The sequence below is a fragment of the Telopea speciosissima genome, chromosome 2 (genome assembly GCF_018873765.1).
Source record: "Telopea speciosissima isolate NSW1024214 ecotype Mountain lineage chromosome 2, Tspe_v1, whole genome shotgun sequence".
NCBI lineage: Eukaryota > Viridiplantae > Streptophyta > Magnoliopsida > Proteales > Proteaceae > Telopea > Telopea speciosissima.
The window spans coordinates 18,453,926-18,472,142 of record NC_057917.1 but is presented as its reverse complement, the minus strand read 5'-3'; the positions used below and the strand labels follow the sequence as shown (position 1 = coordinate 18,472,142).

Below are 18,217 nucleotides of genomic sequence, written 5' to 3'. Positions count from 1 at the left end.
GGTCGAGTGTAGGGCCTGGTGAGAGTACTCTATGCTCCACAACTCTGCAGGATCTGATGAAGGATTATGGAGTTGTGGGGTCTTGAAGCTTGCAGCCAAACTGGAGCAGAACTGGAATCCGCAGGGGGTGAAGTCTCCTTGTTTGATCAGCAACAGCAACAGCAACAGCAGCAGCAAGAACAGAGCTCAGAAGTGAAGGAGATGTCACAGCAGTCTTCGATTGATGTCTCCAGAAGCAGCAACAGTCACAGGCAGCAGCAGTCACCAACAGAGATTGAGCAGGGTAAGGGGTGAAGGAAGAAAACAGGAGAAAAGGGGGATAAAGATGCTTTGGCTCTCTCCGTCAGGTTTCTCAACCTTTCAGGTCATATTCATCACTTGAGAAAGGAAACAAATTTGCCAAAGCAATCTTCATTCATTCAATAAATCGTGGGGAAGCTTGAGCAGTCTTTACATTATAAAGAGGGCAGAACTTGCACCTCAAGTTAGAAGAAAATAGAAACTTACATAATTGGAATTTGGAAACTAATATTTAGAAACTAACTTGCAACATAAAAATAGAAACTACTCTAGGACTGAAATAACATAATATCTTCACGACTCTAAAGTGATAACTGGAATCTTCATGTGGTCCCCACCAAGGGTGATATCGGCCAGCACTTGAAGTCAAAATTTGTCAATAAAATTGGCACTTATACCCCCCACGATCTGGGTTTAAGAGGCCCAGCAACTCCCTGCCCTATTGGGCTGGCCCAACTTAAAGTTGGTTGGCCCTATGGCCCATTGGGTTGGTCCACCAGTTGGTGAAGTGAACCAGCCCTTCTCCCATAAGTCCCCTTTGTGTACTTCTTGCTAAATAGCTTGGCTTCTGCATCAAGTATCCTATTATGTAAAATGAGAAACTAAATATTTAGTAGCTTCTAAAAGATCTTTGTAGTTCCAAATCTCCAGTCTATGCAAGCTGGCTTAATGGGGCCCACACCGATCCCTTGTGAACAGTACCATGTGGACCGAACCACCAAACCTAGATGTAGCCTAGGTAGGACAAGTCCCACTAGGAACCAGGGGAATAGGGTTAGGTAATAGGATTGGCCGAATGGGACAAATTTGGCTAATTAGGTCAAAATTTAGGGTTAGGGTTAGGGTTTCGAGCTAGGGTTTTATTTGGTGAAGATGTGCAGGTTTTTAGGAGTCTAGTGGTATAGGTTTGGATGGATTTGGATAAGGTTGGAAATCTAGGGTTTCGGGTAGGATGCCTTATGAAAATGGATTGTTTGTGAGATCTAGGGTTTAGAGGCAGATTTTAGGAAAGGGGTTTATAGGGTATTAATGGGCAGGTCTAGGGGGTTATTTTGGTATAAAGAAGTTAGGATTTGGGAAGGTTTTAAAATTCTGCAATTCTGGACAGAATTGAGTTGCAGGTTTTGGGTTTTAATGGAGTGGAGGAATGGAGGGGTTATAGTGGAGACTAAAGACTAGGGTTAAGGTCGAGTGTGGGGAGTGATGTAGGGAATGTGGGTTGGAAGTAGGGTTTGAAATTGATGGACAGATCTGAACTTATGAGGGAGTCCTAGTTGAGGTAGGAGTGCAGGTTTAATGGAGAATTAGGGTTTGATGGAAGGAGGGGAGTGTGGATTAGGTTAGAGGATGAAGAGGGGAAGGATATATGCAGGAAATTAAAATTACTTACTGGTTTGATCTCCTTTAAAGGCAGCAGCAGTAGCTTGAAGAAGCTCGATTGAATAAGAAGGAGGACCTCCCGATCTACAAGATGCAAGGAGTCGATCGGAGTCCACCAATCCCTCCACCTTGATATTACTCACAAGGCACATTCACGAGGGAGCGAAGGCAGCAAGCATAAAGCTCAGTTTTTATTAATCAAAATTCGTGTTCAATACATGGCCCCCTTAGAACCTCATATAGAAGACTCAAAATTAGACTTAGACACTAAAAAGGAATGGCCTAACCCAATCCTTAACCTATTAGCTAGCTTAAACTGACTAGGAAACTGAAATAGACTCAAAATAGAGTCCTAATGACTTAAAAACAACTTAAACTACTTAAAATAAAGAAGATTTCCTACTAGCCAATAGGATATAAGAACCTCTTAGCCAATAGGATCACTTCACTTAAATTAGACCAATTGAACCAACTGGATGCAACCAATGTAACCCGGTTCAATTAGAAACACAAAATAAAAACTAAGTATGGAAATAAACTAAACTAAACTAAGGCTCCTATTAAAACCCTAGGCTTAGGGTGGCTTCTTCAATTCAAGGAGGCTAGGATCTGCATCAAACCTTCTTCCTTGAACTGTATCAAAACTCCAGCAACCATGCATGAAATCAAGAGAGAACTGTAAAGGACTTGAAATCCATATGGAAAAGAACCACCAAAGGTATAGGATCCTTGTGCACAACAAGTTGTCTAGGGTTGCCAACGGTGAAATACTTGTTGCTACACTAATGATCGTTGTTTCAAAAAGGATTATTAACTCCTAGAAAATTTTCAATTTCTCATCTTCCAAATGCTCCAAATTACAGCGGAGGAGATCAATTTCATGGCAGCTATTTTCCCAAGAGAGGTTTGTAACCAATGTTTCTTCAAGAGCTCTTGTGAAGTCGTAGGCATGTCCCTTGTGATACCCAGGTGATAGAACACCTCCCAAAATTGCTAAACCTTGTCAAGATGGATTGATATGATTAAATCATAGTTGTCAAGGCGTCGCCTAAGTGTCCAGGCGGATTGTTTGGGGTGTAGGTGACTGTTGCCGTAGTGGTATCAAATCAGGTTTGGCCCTTATTTATGCCAAATATCATTTAAGTAAGGGTTTGTTATTTCAAAATTGCTCTAAATGAAAATATTTTTTTAGATATCAAAACAAATGAATATTTTTCCACTCTTTTGGTTTTTAGCAATGTTTAACTCTATTAAGATTTATGGAATATATAGATTTGAGAAAAACCACAACATTAGAAAGTTGAAAATTTCCCCATCGTTGAAAATCCAGTTTTTTATCTTGAAATGGGGGGTTGTCTTAATGTTGATGTTTGATGACTTGATGTGGCTTAATGCTGATTTTTGATGATATAAGTTATATATTGTAACATACAAAAAATGTTAGAAAAGAGGGGAAATAAAAAATAACACTTGGGCGTCTTGGTTGCCTAGGCGGACGTCTTGTCGCCTAAGTGCTTAGGCACCTCTCTACTACTTTGGGTTGCCTTGCCGCCTTGACAACTATGGATAAGATCTTCTAAGAACAGGATAAACCAAATGTGAGATTAGGTATACCCGGACAATGACCAATTCCAAGAACGGTATAAACCAAATGTATGTTTTGATTGTTTCAAACTTCCAATAGATTTTTCTTCAGTTCTGTTGTCTTCTAGTTCTATGTTGATTTTTGATGACTTGATGTGGCCTATACTGGTTTTTATGATAATGTGACTTTTTTTTTGGGTAAATGAATATATTACCGAGCCCCAAGGGGGGGCAGGGGATATTTGATGACAATGTGACTTAATGTTGATTTTTGGTGATATAATGTATATATTGTAGCATTACTAAATAATGTTAGAAAGGAGGGGAAATAAAAAATAACACTTGGGCACCTTATCGCCTAAGTGCTTTGCCACCCCTCCATCGCCTTGGGCTGCCTCGACAACTATCATTAACCAGTTCTTTTGCTGAGCATGTCAAGTGTACGGCAAAACCAAAGCAGGCACTTGTAAGGGCATTAGAACCATGCACCAATTTCAGTGAGAAGTATTTAGAGGCCATCTAAGACTCTGAGAGAAATTACAAATGCAATGCCTCCATTAAAAAAAAACCTGCATAATTTGCCTTCTTCCAACCTTGCCATCAAATTAATAAGAAAGTTTAACTCTAGCATTTAGCTTTTCCCTTGGAAGAGGAGACCATTTGTCCTATTTCCATCAACTTTGTTACACCTGCTAGAAATTGTTTTTCCCCTTGGGAAAGATGTAAGCAAATTGAACAAGGTTGAAAATTTTAAATTTTGTTAATGATTTTATCTCTAGAAATTGAAATTTTTGTTAGAATTCTGTTGAACAATGGAGGAATTTTCAAAGTTGAGAAAATGTGAAAATTTCATCTCAATAGCATGATTACAGAAATTGGAGAGCAAATTTTTTTTTAATTTTTTTCAATCTTTAAAGCATTTTGACTTAAACCTTCTAAATGTTAGGCTTCTCCGTCTCTCGATCAAATATTTATAATGAATAAATTGGTAAAACGCATCTTCTTAGCCTTGGCTGAAATAATCTGTGCGATGGAAATTTCTGTTAGTTGACTGGAAAATGTGTACTTTAGTTGATTTGTTAGTTTTGACCTTTGTTGTTCATCTTCCTAGTGCTAGAGGAAACTGCCGTACAAATGACAAAGATGTACTGTAAAAATCTTCAACTTTCAAGGGATTTGGATCCACAAGAAAACATGCATGGTGAAGAACTTCTATCTATGGCATGCAATGTGCTGGTCCAGGTATTTGATAGGTTTGCCTGTAAATCACCTTGTTTCTTTAAAGTTTATTTGTTCTTTACAATGACGAGTTAAAAAATTTAGTTTCACATTCATCTCTTACAAGAATGTCATTGAGTTATTTGTGGCATATTTCATCATCCTTTTCATTCTTTACATGCTCATGCTCACAATTTTATTATTATTTGTATTTACTTGTGGACCTTATAGCTTAGAATGGTTGGGTTGAATGTGTTAACTCCATGCTAGAAGGGAACTCCTTTAACCTCTCCAATAGGCTTTTGCTTGAGAAGGAAATTCCATAGTTGTACGGGTGAATTGGTCAAATTCTCACCAGTGCAATGAATTGCTCGTCAATCACAGATCAAATCAGTAAATGTTGAAAAATTAGAAAACCATTGAGGCATTGGCCTGTTTTACTTTTTCTTGACTTGGCTGTCAAAATGGAACCGGAACCGACTGTTTATGATCGAACCAAACCTAATTGCACCACAGAAAATGATCCGGTTTTGATTTCATAGGTTATCTTTCCGGTTCGGTTTTGATTGACACTGTATACCGATGGTTCTAAACCAAGTAGGAACTGGAAAAACCGAATAGAAACCGGTACCTCTCACTCGAATACTAGCCCATGCATCAATTGGGTTAAGTAATAAAATAATGATTAATTTAATAATCAACAATTGTTGCATCATACTTGAAATATAAAATCAGTAAAATTTTTTGGGACTAACTATATCATAATATATGTTCAAGTACAGATTGAAAGATATGGGCTATATTAAAATGGATTAACAAAACCTACCTACTAATGGAAGTTTAACCTTTGATTAACAGAGAGGAGAAGAGGAGAAGAGGAGAAGAGGAGAAGAGAAGGGAGAAGAGGAGAAGAGGAGAAGAGAAGGGAGAAGGAGATGAACTTGCAGCCATAAGCTATCAATTAATTAATGAATAAGGGAGTTACAAAATATATATAGAGCAAGGACAAAGATGGAAAAACCAAAAAGAGAAAACAACAAAAATATCGAGACCCATAAGGGCTCTCGGTATTAGTGCCAGGCGCTAATCCCTAGACCCAATAATGGGCTTCACACCCCCACATGACACTTCTAACATTCCCTCTCAAGCTGGAGCATATATATCAATCATGCCCAACTTGTTACAAATATAATTGATCCATCTACTACCCAAAGGCTTTGTAAACACATCTGCAAGTTGTTCTCCGGTTCTGACATGACTTGGATGAATCAATCCATTCTGCATCTTCTCATGAACAAAATGACATTCAATCTCAATATGCGTTGCCCTCTCATGAAACACAAGATTGGAAACAATATGAATTGCTGCCTGATTATCACACCACAACTGCATGGGAACCGGAGTTGTAAAACCCAACTCAGGTTGCGTGGGAACCGGAGTTTTAAAACCCAACTCAGGTAACAATTGCTGTATCCACATCAACTCACATGTTAAGTGTGCCATAGCTATATGTTCTGATTTAACACTGGAACGGGCTACGCCACTTTATTTCTAGCTTTACCAAGAAACAAGATTTCCCCCAACTAGGGGTGTCAATGGGCCGGTTCGGGCTGGTTTCGGTTCGGGCTTTTCGGTTTCGGTGTGACTTTTATAGAAACCGAAACCAAACCATTAAGAAATGTTCGGTTTCGGTGTGGTTTCGGTTTCGGTGCGGTTTGGTTTCGTGTCGGTTTCGGTTTATGATAACGGGTTGATATCGGTTTGGTACCGGTTTTATATAACTAGTAAGGTCCGGTTAGTGCTAATTTTTCTTCTCTTTCTCTTTTAAGTACATAAAATATATCAAATACAATGCATCTTTGTATCCTATGTCCTATGGCCTATGGATACAATTGGTTGGGTAATCACTAACAAAGGATATGAGATAAAGTGAGAAACTATCACAACACATTTAGGGGGCAATCGGGCATTAGGCATTTATTGATTTACTTATTTATCTGGTTAGGTCGGTTCGGTTTGGGTTTGGGCCTAACGGTTCGGGCTACCGGTGCACCGTCGGGCTAGCCCAAACCAAACCAAACCGTTTGCCTCTCTAGATCCACAAACAGAACCCGAACCATTAAGAGTTCGGTCCGGGCTGGTTCGGGCTGGTTTCATCGGTTCGGGTTGGGTATTGACACCCCTACCCCCAACAAACATACAATATCCTATAGTCGACCTCCGCCCAATTGGAGATCCTGCCCAGTCAGCATTTGAAAACCCTTCAACTCGGTTATGACCATGATCTCGATACACTATCCCTCTACTCGGAGTTTTCTTGAGATCACACAAAATACGGATAACAACATCCCAATGAGAAGTCAGAGGAGAAGAGAGAAACTGGCTTACCATACTAACAGGAAAAGCAGTATCCGGTCGGGTAACTGTTAAATAGTTCAACTTACCAACCAGTCTTCTATACCTCTCTGGATCATCAAGTACATCTCCCCCTTCAGCAGTGAGCTTCACTTTGTCCCCCATAGGAGAGTCTATAGGTTTAGACCCAAGCATGCCTGTCTCAGTAAGTAAATCCATAAGATACTTTTGCTGTGAAAGAAAAACTCCCTTTTGAGATTGAGCCACTTCAATTCTCAAAAAAGACTTTAACATCCCTAAATCCTTAGTCTGAAATTTCTATTTAAATCCACAATACCTACTGAATCATCATTAGTAATAATAATATCATCAACATACACTATCAGAAAAATTCTCCCTACACTTGATTGTTTGTAGAATAAAAAGTGATCACCACCACATCTAGATAAACCAAACTCAAGAACAACTTCAATAAAACGACCAACCACGCATGAGGATACTTTCAGCCCATACAAGGACTTTTCAATTTACAAACCATACTAGACTCCCCCTGAGCAACAAACCCCCGAGGTTGCTCTATATATACCTCTTTTTGTAAGTACCGTGTAAAAATGTATTTTTGACATCTAGTTGAAACAAAGGCTAATGATTGGATTCAGCAAGAGAGATTAGAATACGTACGAAAGCAAGTTTGGCAACGGGAGAAAAAATATCTAAATAATCGACACCATACACCTATGCATAACCCTTCGCCACAAGCCTCGCTTTCAAACGAGCAAGAGAACCATTAGGGTTAACCTTCACAGCATTTACCCATTTACAACCAATAGCAGTCTTACCTTTGGGCAGCGAAATAATTTCCCAAGTTTGATTTACCTCTAAAGCAGATAATTCTTCTTCCATAGCTGTCCTCCAACCAAGCCTCGCTTTTAAACGAGCAAGAGAATCATTAGGGTTAACCTTCACAGCATACACCCACCTACAACCAATACCAGTCTTACCTTGGGGCAGCGAAATAATTTCCCAAGTTTGATTTACCTCTAAAGCGGATAATTCTTCTTCCACAGTTGTCCTCCAACCAGGACTAGATAATGCCTTTGTCACAGACTTAGGAAGTGGATGGGCCTCAACATTACACAAAATGGAACAGAAAGGAGAAGACAAGCCATAAGAAGAAACATAATTAGAAAGATAATGCTGTGCACAACTACGAGTACCTTTCCGTTTAGCAATAGGGATATCAAGACCAAGGAACTAAAACTCGTCTCGAGTACAGGTTTCGAGCTGGCGAAATAGCGAGTTGGTCGAGTTGGGGTAAATTTTTTTTCCCAACTCGATGGCTGGTTTCACTTGGTTTTAGTCTTTTAGACCTATTTTGAGGCTAAAACTTGGTACTCAGCCTATTTTAGGCCATTTAAATACAATAGCACTATCAGATTTTGCAAAAACAAAGTCCAAATAGGAGTTTCACTTCGGACCCTAGGTTGGTAGGCGACGATGTACTACCAAGGTAGAAGACCCTAGGTTGCTTTGCTATGGCCTGCTGCGCCTCATAAGGAACATTGGTGCGTTTGAGAACATCCTTATAGCCACCAGCTAAATGTTGCTTTAATCTAGTGGCTCCTTCATAATTTAGCAACTTCCCACTATATCTACACTTGGACTTCTTTTTGTCCTCCGATATAAGGGTTTCATGTTGCCATGTTATATCACTACGGTCTCCCATTGTGTACCAAATGTCTTACTTGTTATACTATGACATAAAAAAACATGTATTAGTAACTATTAAAGACTTTTTTTTGGTACAAACTATTAACGACTTAAAGTAATGTATTAGTAACTATTAAACATAATGTCAAGCTACTAGAACAATCAAATAGCTATCCCATATTTATCCCCTAACCCTAGTATTTATTTCTTAATTAAAAATAAAATTTAAAATTTCTATTAAAAGTATTTATACCTTAAAGTATAAAACATTATAATGGAATGATGTATTTGACACCATTTTTATTTGGACATATATTACATATGTTGTACATAATTTTCCAACAAAAACCGGTATGTTTCCTTAAAATTAGATTTTTTTGCAAATTTTAATAATATTTTTATTAATTCTGAAAAATAAAATAATTTTCTTTACAGGTTAAAAAAAATGACTCCATGAGGCCGTAGAGCATCCAAAGGTGTCCAACATACATAAAAATCATTTCCAACAATCACTATTCATCCTATTTTTTTTCAATTTTTATTTTCAAAATAATCATATTTTTTTGCAGAAAATATAATAAAAAAAAATTCGGACTACATCAACTAATAGATCGGCCAAAGTTATGTAGCATATATTAAATCGACATGAATCTACCAAAGTTTAAACAATTTTTTTTGAAAAAAGGTTATTTGTGGAAAAATGGTTTACTTTTCAAAAATTGAGTTGAAGACCCCAAATCATGCACCACAGTAGTTGAATGATGTCTTCGGCAGCTTCTACGACGAAATCCAGGCATAAAATGTCGGGAAAAGCTTCAGAGTAAGGTCTGAGCACCTCTCGGTCGAGATAGAGTCGAGATCTAGAACTTATTAGTTTGATTTTGGGTCAAGATCTGTGTCGGATTGAGATTTCGACTCGACCTGAGATCTCGCCGAGATGGGGTAATATATGGTATCGCCTAAGATCTCGTCTCGAGCTCACAAAAGAATCGAGATTTTTGTTGAGATCTCGCGAGTTTTAGTTCCATGATCAAGACCAGAAACAATAGGGTCAGCTGTAGGAGACTTTCATCCGGATCTGCAATGGAAGGAGACGTGACAAAGTCCATGACATAGTTATCAAGGCGTCGCCATGGCGTCCAGGCTCCTTGGTCGCCTTTGACGCCTTGGGTGCCATGGCGGGGCGCCTTGCCGCTATGGTGGTGTTGCCTTGAATTTTGACCATCTAAAACGCCATAGCCGCCTTCCCGCCTTGATAACTATGGTCCGTGAGTACAGGAGGGGCAGCAGCTACCATCGGCTGTAGGCTGTAGGCTTTGGTAATAGGAGGGCATTGAATAGGGGCGACTGGAGCAGGATCCTGTGGCAAATGAGACTTAATAACACAAACAGGAAAACCATCATCTAACTTGGATGCATCAATTGGTGCAGCATGGTATGGTGTGTACTCAAAGAAAGACACATCAGCCATGACAAAGTATTTATGCAACACAGGAGAGTAAGATCAATACCCTTTCTCAATACGTGAGTAACCAAGAAAAATGCATTTGAGGGATTTTGGATCCAATTTAGACAAACCCAACTGATGATCATGAGTGAAACAAACACATTCAAAAATATGAGGAGGCAATGTAAACAATGGCTCAGTAGGAAACACCAGGAAATGAGGGATTCCTCCCTTCAAAATGGAAGATGGCATGCGATTAATAAGATAACATGCGATTAATAAGATAACATGCTGCCATCACAGCATCAGCCTAAAAGGTTTTAGGTACTTTCATCTCAAATAACATAGAGCAAGTAACTTCCATTAAATGTCTATTCTTCCTTTTAGCCACACCATTCTGTTGAAGTGTGTCAGAATAGGAAGATTGATGAATCATACATTCATACCATGCTAAACCATAAATGCTGAAAAAGAGTCAGAAAAATACTCTTTTGCATTTTCACTATGCAAAATTTTCACACACACACCAAATTGGGTTCGAACTTCAGAAGCAAAGGTATAAAAAATAGAGAATAACGTAGAACAAATTTTCATTAAATATAACTATGTAACCCTTGAATGATTATCAACAAATGTAATAAAATATTTGAAACCCAAGTTGGAAGTAACTGGACATGGACCCCATACATCAGAATGAACTAAAGAAAAAGGACACAAGTTGAACACTTATCGACTCAAGGGGGATGACTCACACGATGAAGTTTCCCAACTGACACGACTCACATTCAAGACTAGAAAGAGAAATAAAATTAGGATCTAATTTTTTAAGACTCTCCAACGATGGATGACCAAGCCGACAATGAATTTGGTTAGGATAAGCAACACTGGAGCAAGCAACAAATTGAGAACCTTCAAGTAAATACAATTTCCCTAAATCCCGTCCTCTATCAATCGTCTGCTTCGTGGTAAAAACTTGAAAGACACAAGAATCAAGGTAAAATGTCACAGAATAGTTGAAGACTTTGGTCAATTTACTAACAGTCATAAAATTAAAAAGGAAAATGGGGAAGGTAGAGAATAAAAGACAAGGATAAAGACGAACTGGGATGAATAGTACCAGTGCCTTTAACCTTTGCTAAAGAGTAAAGACCCATCAACTAAATTAACATTGGAAGATGGCAGGAGCAAAGAAAAAAATATACCTGACATTCTAGACATGTGATCGGATAGCCCTGAATCAATAATCCAAGAACGTGGCCACCAAGGATTTGGGATCTGGAACTGATTGTACTGGGCAAACTTCTCTGACATTACTACTACCTTACCCTCAGAGGGTTGAGACTGAGGGACTGAATCAATACTAGTGGTAGAATTAGCAAACTGCTGTTGTGTTGGTTTCCCATGGAGCTTCCAACAAAACCTTTGAATGTGGCCAGGTTGGCCACAATGTTGACAAGTCGGTACAGTACTCGAACCATCAGAAGAAGTACCAAACTTGCCCCTGCTGATTTTGACCCTTTCTTGTGCCAGGATCACTGCCACAGCCTCCCCCACGATTTCCACCATCTCCATGTCCAATTCAACCAGTCCCTGTTTGCGACACCATGGCTGAACTCTCAATGGTAGATGTAGCATCACGAGAACTCTCACGAGATACTCGAAGAACTCAAGAAAAGGTATCCGTGACTGAAGCAATAGTTTCACCACCAAGGATTTGAGATGTAACCGTCACAAATTCTTGTCCAAGTCCTCCCAAAAAACCCATAACTGCCAATTGCTCTCTTTGGTTCTGCATTTGCTTCACATCGGAAGAGATAGGAAGGAGTGAGTTCAACTCTTCATACATCCTCCTGAAATCAGCAAAATGTTGAGTGATAGAACGTCCCTTCCTCTCAGTTCGATAGAATTCCTGAGACAACTCGTAAAATCGAGACAACTTGTTCTGACCAGAATATAAAACTCCCAGATAATCCCATAAGTCCTTAACAGTGTCGATGTGAGTAACCAAACTAACTATATGATTCTCCATCGAATTCAACATCTGTCCACGAATTCTGGCATCGATAGTATCCCAAGTTGTATCATCAACGGGTTTGGTTCCTATCAGATGTGCTTGCTGATCACGACTTGTCAAAACAAGGTTCACAATTTTTCTCCATTGCTTAAAATTTGTGATACCCTCAAGTTTATTTTCCGTGATTCAATTGGAGGATGAGGACACAACCTCCGTGACCACAGCATTCTTTTTATCATTTTCTCCCATACTGTTCCTTTGAAGATAGCACCAATTGAATCACCAAAAAATCGAAAAACACCCATTCGGCAACCTACTGCCACCAAACTCTTCGTATATATCACCACAAACACCAATCGAATCACTGCAAATCGGAAAAAAAAAAAAATCAGCAACTTGCTGCCATCAAACCCTTCACACACAGCACCATAAACACCTTCAGAAGTCTGTTTTTTTGTTGTAGAATAAGCAGATTTAAACCATCATCGCTGTTATCTAATCCGCAGCCAAAGAACAAGCGAAAAGGAGTGGTGAAACCACCCCTGTTCTGAAAACCGCAGACCTCTGGTTAGGTCAACCAGATATCACAGAAAAGGAAAGGAGAAAAGGAGGGAAAGGGAAATCTTGCAAGGCTGTGTACCGGTCCTAGTGAATCTGCTCTGATACAATGTAACCTGCGAAAAACAGAGAAGAGAAGAGAAGAGAGAAGTAGAAGAAGAACTTGCAGCAGCTGTAAGCTTTCAATTAATTAATGAATAAGGGAGCTACAAAATATATATAGGGCAAGGGACAAAGATGGAAAAACCAAAAAGAGAGAAGAACAAAAATATTGGGACTCATAAGGGCTCTCGGTATTAGCACCAGGCGCTAATCCCGAGACCCATTAATGGGCCCCACACTCCCCACACGACATTTCTAACAGGAAGAAGTAGTTTGTTCATCATGTGAGAGTGGAGAAGAAAAAAGAAAAGGGAAAACAAGGAAAAAGAAAGGAAAAGGACAGGTGAAGAAGGGATGTTTTAGAAAAAAAAATAAAATCACATAGGCGTGAGAAATAGGATGAGTTGGGGAGACTGGGAGAGAATGGGGAAACACAGGAATATATAGGATTTGAAGAACTAAGGTTGTCTTTGTTACAGTTTCCCAAAACCAGCACTACAAACCGCATGTAAACCGGTTATGAACTGGATAACAAAAACCGAATAGAAACTGGTAAAACTGTACCGAATGCAAAATGATTCTGATTGTGGTTGATTCCTATCTAGTTCAGTTTTGGTTTCACCTTGTCAAAATGTAAACCACACCAGAACTGGACCAAATAACCAGAACCAGACTGATTGACCCCCTCAGTGGTTTTTGACAGAACCACCACTATTGATCTTTTTTTTTTCCCACTATTTTGTATGGTTAAGAAGTATGAGGTTTGACATATATTTACTTTTCTTCTTGTTTGAGGGTATTTCACACTTATTTTTTCCTGAGGAGGCTTCCTAGAAGTGGAATATGAGGCCCCTCTTGTTTGAGTGTGTTTTATGCACTTGAATCGGACTAAGATACCGTATGGAGACCTACAGACAAGTCTAGAAGGCCCACAAGGTGCTGACTGCAATCCAATGGGCTGAAAACAAGCTTTGGGTAGTTATGTTATAGGCTGGGCCTTTTATTTTATTACGTTTTATTGTAACGGGCTTAATTTATAAAAACCCATAAACGGGCTAAAGCCTGTACGATTAAAATATTGTTATTTCAATAAGCTTCTGTTTTGGGTCTATTTACTTTATTCAACATCTTAGAGTGATTAGAAATCCTCTTATGAGCTAGCTTAGGAATTTCAGAAGGCCAACTGAAACATACTGGCAAAAAATGGCACTGTTTTGGTGAAATTTCGTTCATCTTGGTAAATTAAGTTGGTTATTTACTGACTGCTTTGTATTTTATAATTTTATTTTAGGCTTTGTTAATTAGTGTAGGTTTTTTCACACAATTTTTGTGTCTTTTAATGTGTATTAATGACATTAAAACAAAGTAAGGATTGTTTTCTTTTGGTATGAGCAATAAATGGAAGGATTATTTCCTTTTTTGGGGGTGGGGGAGGGGTTGTGTGCTGAAGTTTTGAGCTGTGCAGCTGGTCCACCATTTGACTTGCTTCAATGCTGTCTGGTCATCATTTCTTCCATGTTTGCTTCTAAAGGGAACACTCTTTCCCCTCAAGATATTAATGGTTGCTATGTCTTCAAAGAAGGAAGACTGAAAGTGCATCGCTCATTGTATTGTCTATATTGTGTTTGAAAAATGAAGTCTACACCTTTTGATGGCATCTTTTCATTCACATTGGTGTCATTTGAAATTGTAAATCTGCAAATGACTGATAGTATTTCAAACCAAAATTTGTAAACGACCCACGTAGACAATAATTGGTTGCATTGAATAGCAAACTGAATTAAATATTTCTATTTCCACTCTTACTGAAAAAGTGAAACCTATACCAATCACCAATTCCTTCATGCTTCTTTGCTTCTGAAATATGTAACCAAGGACTGGCTTTGTAGATCTTGTCCGGGGTGCATTCTTTGACAAATAACCAGAAATCATGGCAAAGGACTGATTTTCATGAAAATGTTACATAAGAGCATTGCTTGCTCTTTAGGGAATAGTAAACATTTGAAGTGTTCTAATTGATTAGGACAATGAGGAAATTTTAGAAAGTGAAACATGTGGAAGAATGTTCTTTAGATATCTAATATTTAATAGAATTTTATTTTAACGAGAGAAAATTTTCAATTCGTAGTTTAAAATGAATGCTAATATGTGGAAATTTTCCAGACAAACAAATAGTAGTTTGTGCTTTCTATAGTAGCATATGATTTGTTGATCGGTCTGTGATTCTCATTAGAAAATCTGAACTTTCTCTTGTCCTCTCTTATTTTGAGGTATTACAGTGCATGCCATCTTTCAGTCTCTCTGTGTGTTTGTATGCAAGGCTTAGTTTTTTTTTTCTTGGCATGAAGAAAAATTTCATTACCAAAGGAGAGAAAAAAAAAGGGGGGGGGGGGAAGAGAACATGCAAACACAAACCAAAACAAGGCCCAGCCAACAAAAGGGAAGGCAAAGGCCTGCAAAAAGAAGGGGGAGATCCCAGTCAATTACAATACACTAAAGGGGGAAACTGGGCCACAACAAGGCAGCCAACCCAGCCTCAATAAAAGCGCACTATCCAGGACTATAAGGATCCGAAGTGCCATGACAGAGGGCATGGCCTCTTATATCCATGCTTAGAGGCATAACCTTCTCGATGCTGGACAGGGAATAGGCTATGTAAGGCCGCTTCTTAGGAAAGGGAGGGGAGCTAAAACCACGCCGATGGTAAACACGAAGGGGGGGGGGGATGAGGGACAATAGGCGGATGAAGGTGATCCGGGAGGGCCATGGGCAGGGCCGTAATGAGGGGTAACTAATGTAGTCCTAGAATAGGAAATAATCCTACTAGGAGCCAAGTAGAATCAGGTTCTGGCTAAGCCTGCTGCTTGGGGCTGATTAGGGGCTGTTTAGGGTAAATTTTAGGGTTTAGGATGGGAATTTGGGAATGGGTTTTATATGGCTTTAATAGGCAGGTCTAGGGGGTCATTATGGGATAAAAATAATTGGATTTGGATCAGTTTAAAATTTCTGCAGAATTAGGGTTAGGGTTTCGGGTTTTAGAATTAGGAAAAAACAACCAAAACTAGGGTTTTGAGTTGGAGTTATGGGCTGGGGCTGGGGCTGAGGTCGAGTATTGGAGGGGCTAGGGGGAAGGTTCGGCTACAGCAGGGAGGTTTTCTGATGGCTGAATATGTCTAAACAGAAATTTAGAATTTTAGGTTTATGGGGATTAATGGGGAATTAGGGTTTAGAGTGAAGGGCAGTGGCACCAGCTTGGATCGAGCATAGGCAGGGGTGTGAAGGGGCTGTGGTTTGAATCTGACTGAATTCTGATGAGGGATGAGTGTTTAAAGTAGCCTAGATGATCTAGGGTTTAAGGAGAATCGATAGGATTCACATAAAATAAAAGAGGAATGATGGGGAGGGAGGATGAATGGAAAAACAGAAATTAAAGTCCAAACTTACCACTGGAATCCACTGGCAGCAGCTTGATTGATGAAGGATGAAGCCACCTTCGAAGAGAGATCCTCCCAGCCGTCACGGCGTAAAGAGTCGCAGGAATCCACCCACCCTTCCACCTTGATAACCCACAAGGATGCACACACTCTTGGAGAGCAAGGGACAGCAGCAAAGCAGCCACGAAAATCTGTTTTTAAATTCAAAATTCTGTGGGGGAGCCTCCCACGGTTTGCTTTATTTATAAAAGAGGGCCAAAAGCCAATTCCTAACACAAATCTAATTCCTCCTCACTTAAAATCATGGAAGGGCTCTAATTACAATCAAAATACTAATTTAAAACAGTAAAATGTCCTAATTACCCCTAATAACTTAAAATAAGAGAATCTAACTTAAGACAACTAATTTAAAAGAAGATTTCATATTAGCCAATAGGATATAAGAACCTATTAACCAATAGGAACACTTCACTTAAATTAGACCCATTGAACCCATTGGATGCAACCAATTCTAACCCGGTTCAATCTAAAACAGAAAAAATAAACTAAGTATGAAAATATAAATCCTAACCTACGGCTCCCTATTCAAACCCTAAGTTCAGGTCCTCTTCTTCTTCTTATTCCTTCTTGGAGCTGCATCAGTAACCCTGCACTAGAGGGGTGGGTCAGGCTAGAAGGGTCAGAGAAAGAGGACGATGGACCGAATGAGTTTAAGGAGTGAGTTAATGGGCCAGGAACAGGAGGTGGCCCATTAAGGACTGAAGAATTCAAAGACGGAGAATCCTCAATAAGATCCGATAGAGGGAACCGAGGGCCCATTATAGGGGGAGCCCATCGTACCAATGATCTGGGAGAACGGGGTGGGGCCTCCCAACCACAATGTAAGGCTTAGTTAATTGTGGTCTGCAGGTTATTTTTGTCTTTCTATAATCATTTCCATTGATGATAAGGTTCTTTTGTTGTTTATGTAGTCCATATTCTATCTAGTCATCAATAGTTGAAATCGTCATAGATTTATGTTCAGTTTTCCATGATGTACTTGATCTTCCCATGTATGGATGGATATGATCTTTACACTTATATCCTTATTTCTGTCCTATGGGTTTTCATTTGTTGCATCTGCTTCCTGCAATACAGTTATTCTGGCGTACCAGGAATATTGATTATTTGCTGGAGTCCATTATGGTTCTGGAATTTGGCTTGACTATACGAAGGTCAGTTTGATTCCCAATCTTTTAACGCCACAGTTGAAAAAAAAGTCATTTTGTACTTGATGCGCATGCACTAGATCTAGAATTTGTTGAATCAAATTGTATGGAGATGTTTTGTGGCAGCTAGGCAGCCATTTTCATGCCAAGTAATATTGCTTTTTCGTGAGAGGATTAATTACATTGATGTTGACCGTCTCTTTATGTGAGATGTGGTGATGCCTAAAATTATTTCCAATCAGCTTGATGATTTTGCTAAAGCTCTTTTATAGAGTTGCTTTGTGCAATTTGTTCCAAGCTGGGCATGGGAGATATATATATGCTTAAGCTTGAAGGAGGTCTTGAGAATATCATATTAAGTGTGGAGGCGTATATTTTTGCCATTACCTGTCTATGTAAGGATATCTGTATTTACGAGTCCAAAATCATTTTATTATTATTAATATATGACTGAAATCGGTTAGGGTATCGCTTTCCTATCGATATGCGGGGCACGCCAATTGATTCTTCTCTCTTTCTTATTCTGATTACTGTTTGGGATGCTCTGATTCAGTTATAACATATGTTCTTACATTCTAGTCCAGGTCATATTTGAGTGTGCATATTTTCTCCTTAGCTATCTGTTGATTGAATCACCATCTCTTTCGGCATATTGTATGCACCATGCCCATGATCATGACCACGAGTCTACAATCTGTTGTATCTAAAAATTGTATTAGAGGGAAGAAATGCATTTTTTGTCATTAAGGATTTAAGGTGTCTTCTAATGTCTAGTTTAAGATCTAATATACACCTTTTTTTTGGTATATTTGATAATATTTTTTTTCCGGCTGATGCATATATGTTGGGTAATGAAATTTCTTCCGGCTGAAACTGTCACTTTCATTTTCGAGGTTAATTTTCAAAG

The 18,217-nt window shown here is 39.0% G+C and overlaps 1 protein-coding gene across 3 annotated transcripts in view; it reads left to right on the top strand.

Annotated features, from left to right (window-relative positions):
• The window catches only part of LOC122651981 (N-terminal acetyltransferase B complex auxiliary subunit NAA25), a 66,108-nt gene that overhangs the window by 32,045 nt on the left and 15,846 nt on the right, over positions 1-18,217 (top strand). For all 3 annotated transcript variants that reach the window (XM_043845591.1, XM_043845590.1, XM_043845589.1), the window contains exons 11-12: positions 4,376-4,506; positions 17,240-17,316. In XM_043845591.1, coding sequence (XP_043701526.1) covers positions 4,376-4,506; positions 17,240-17,316 — 208 coding nt within the window. The remainder of the gene's footprint in view (positions 1-4,375; positions 4,507-17,239; positions 17,317-18,217) is intronic.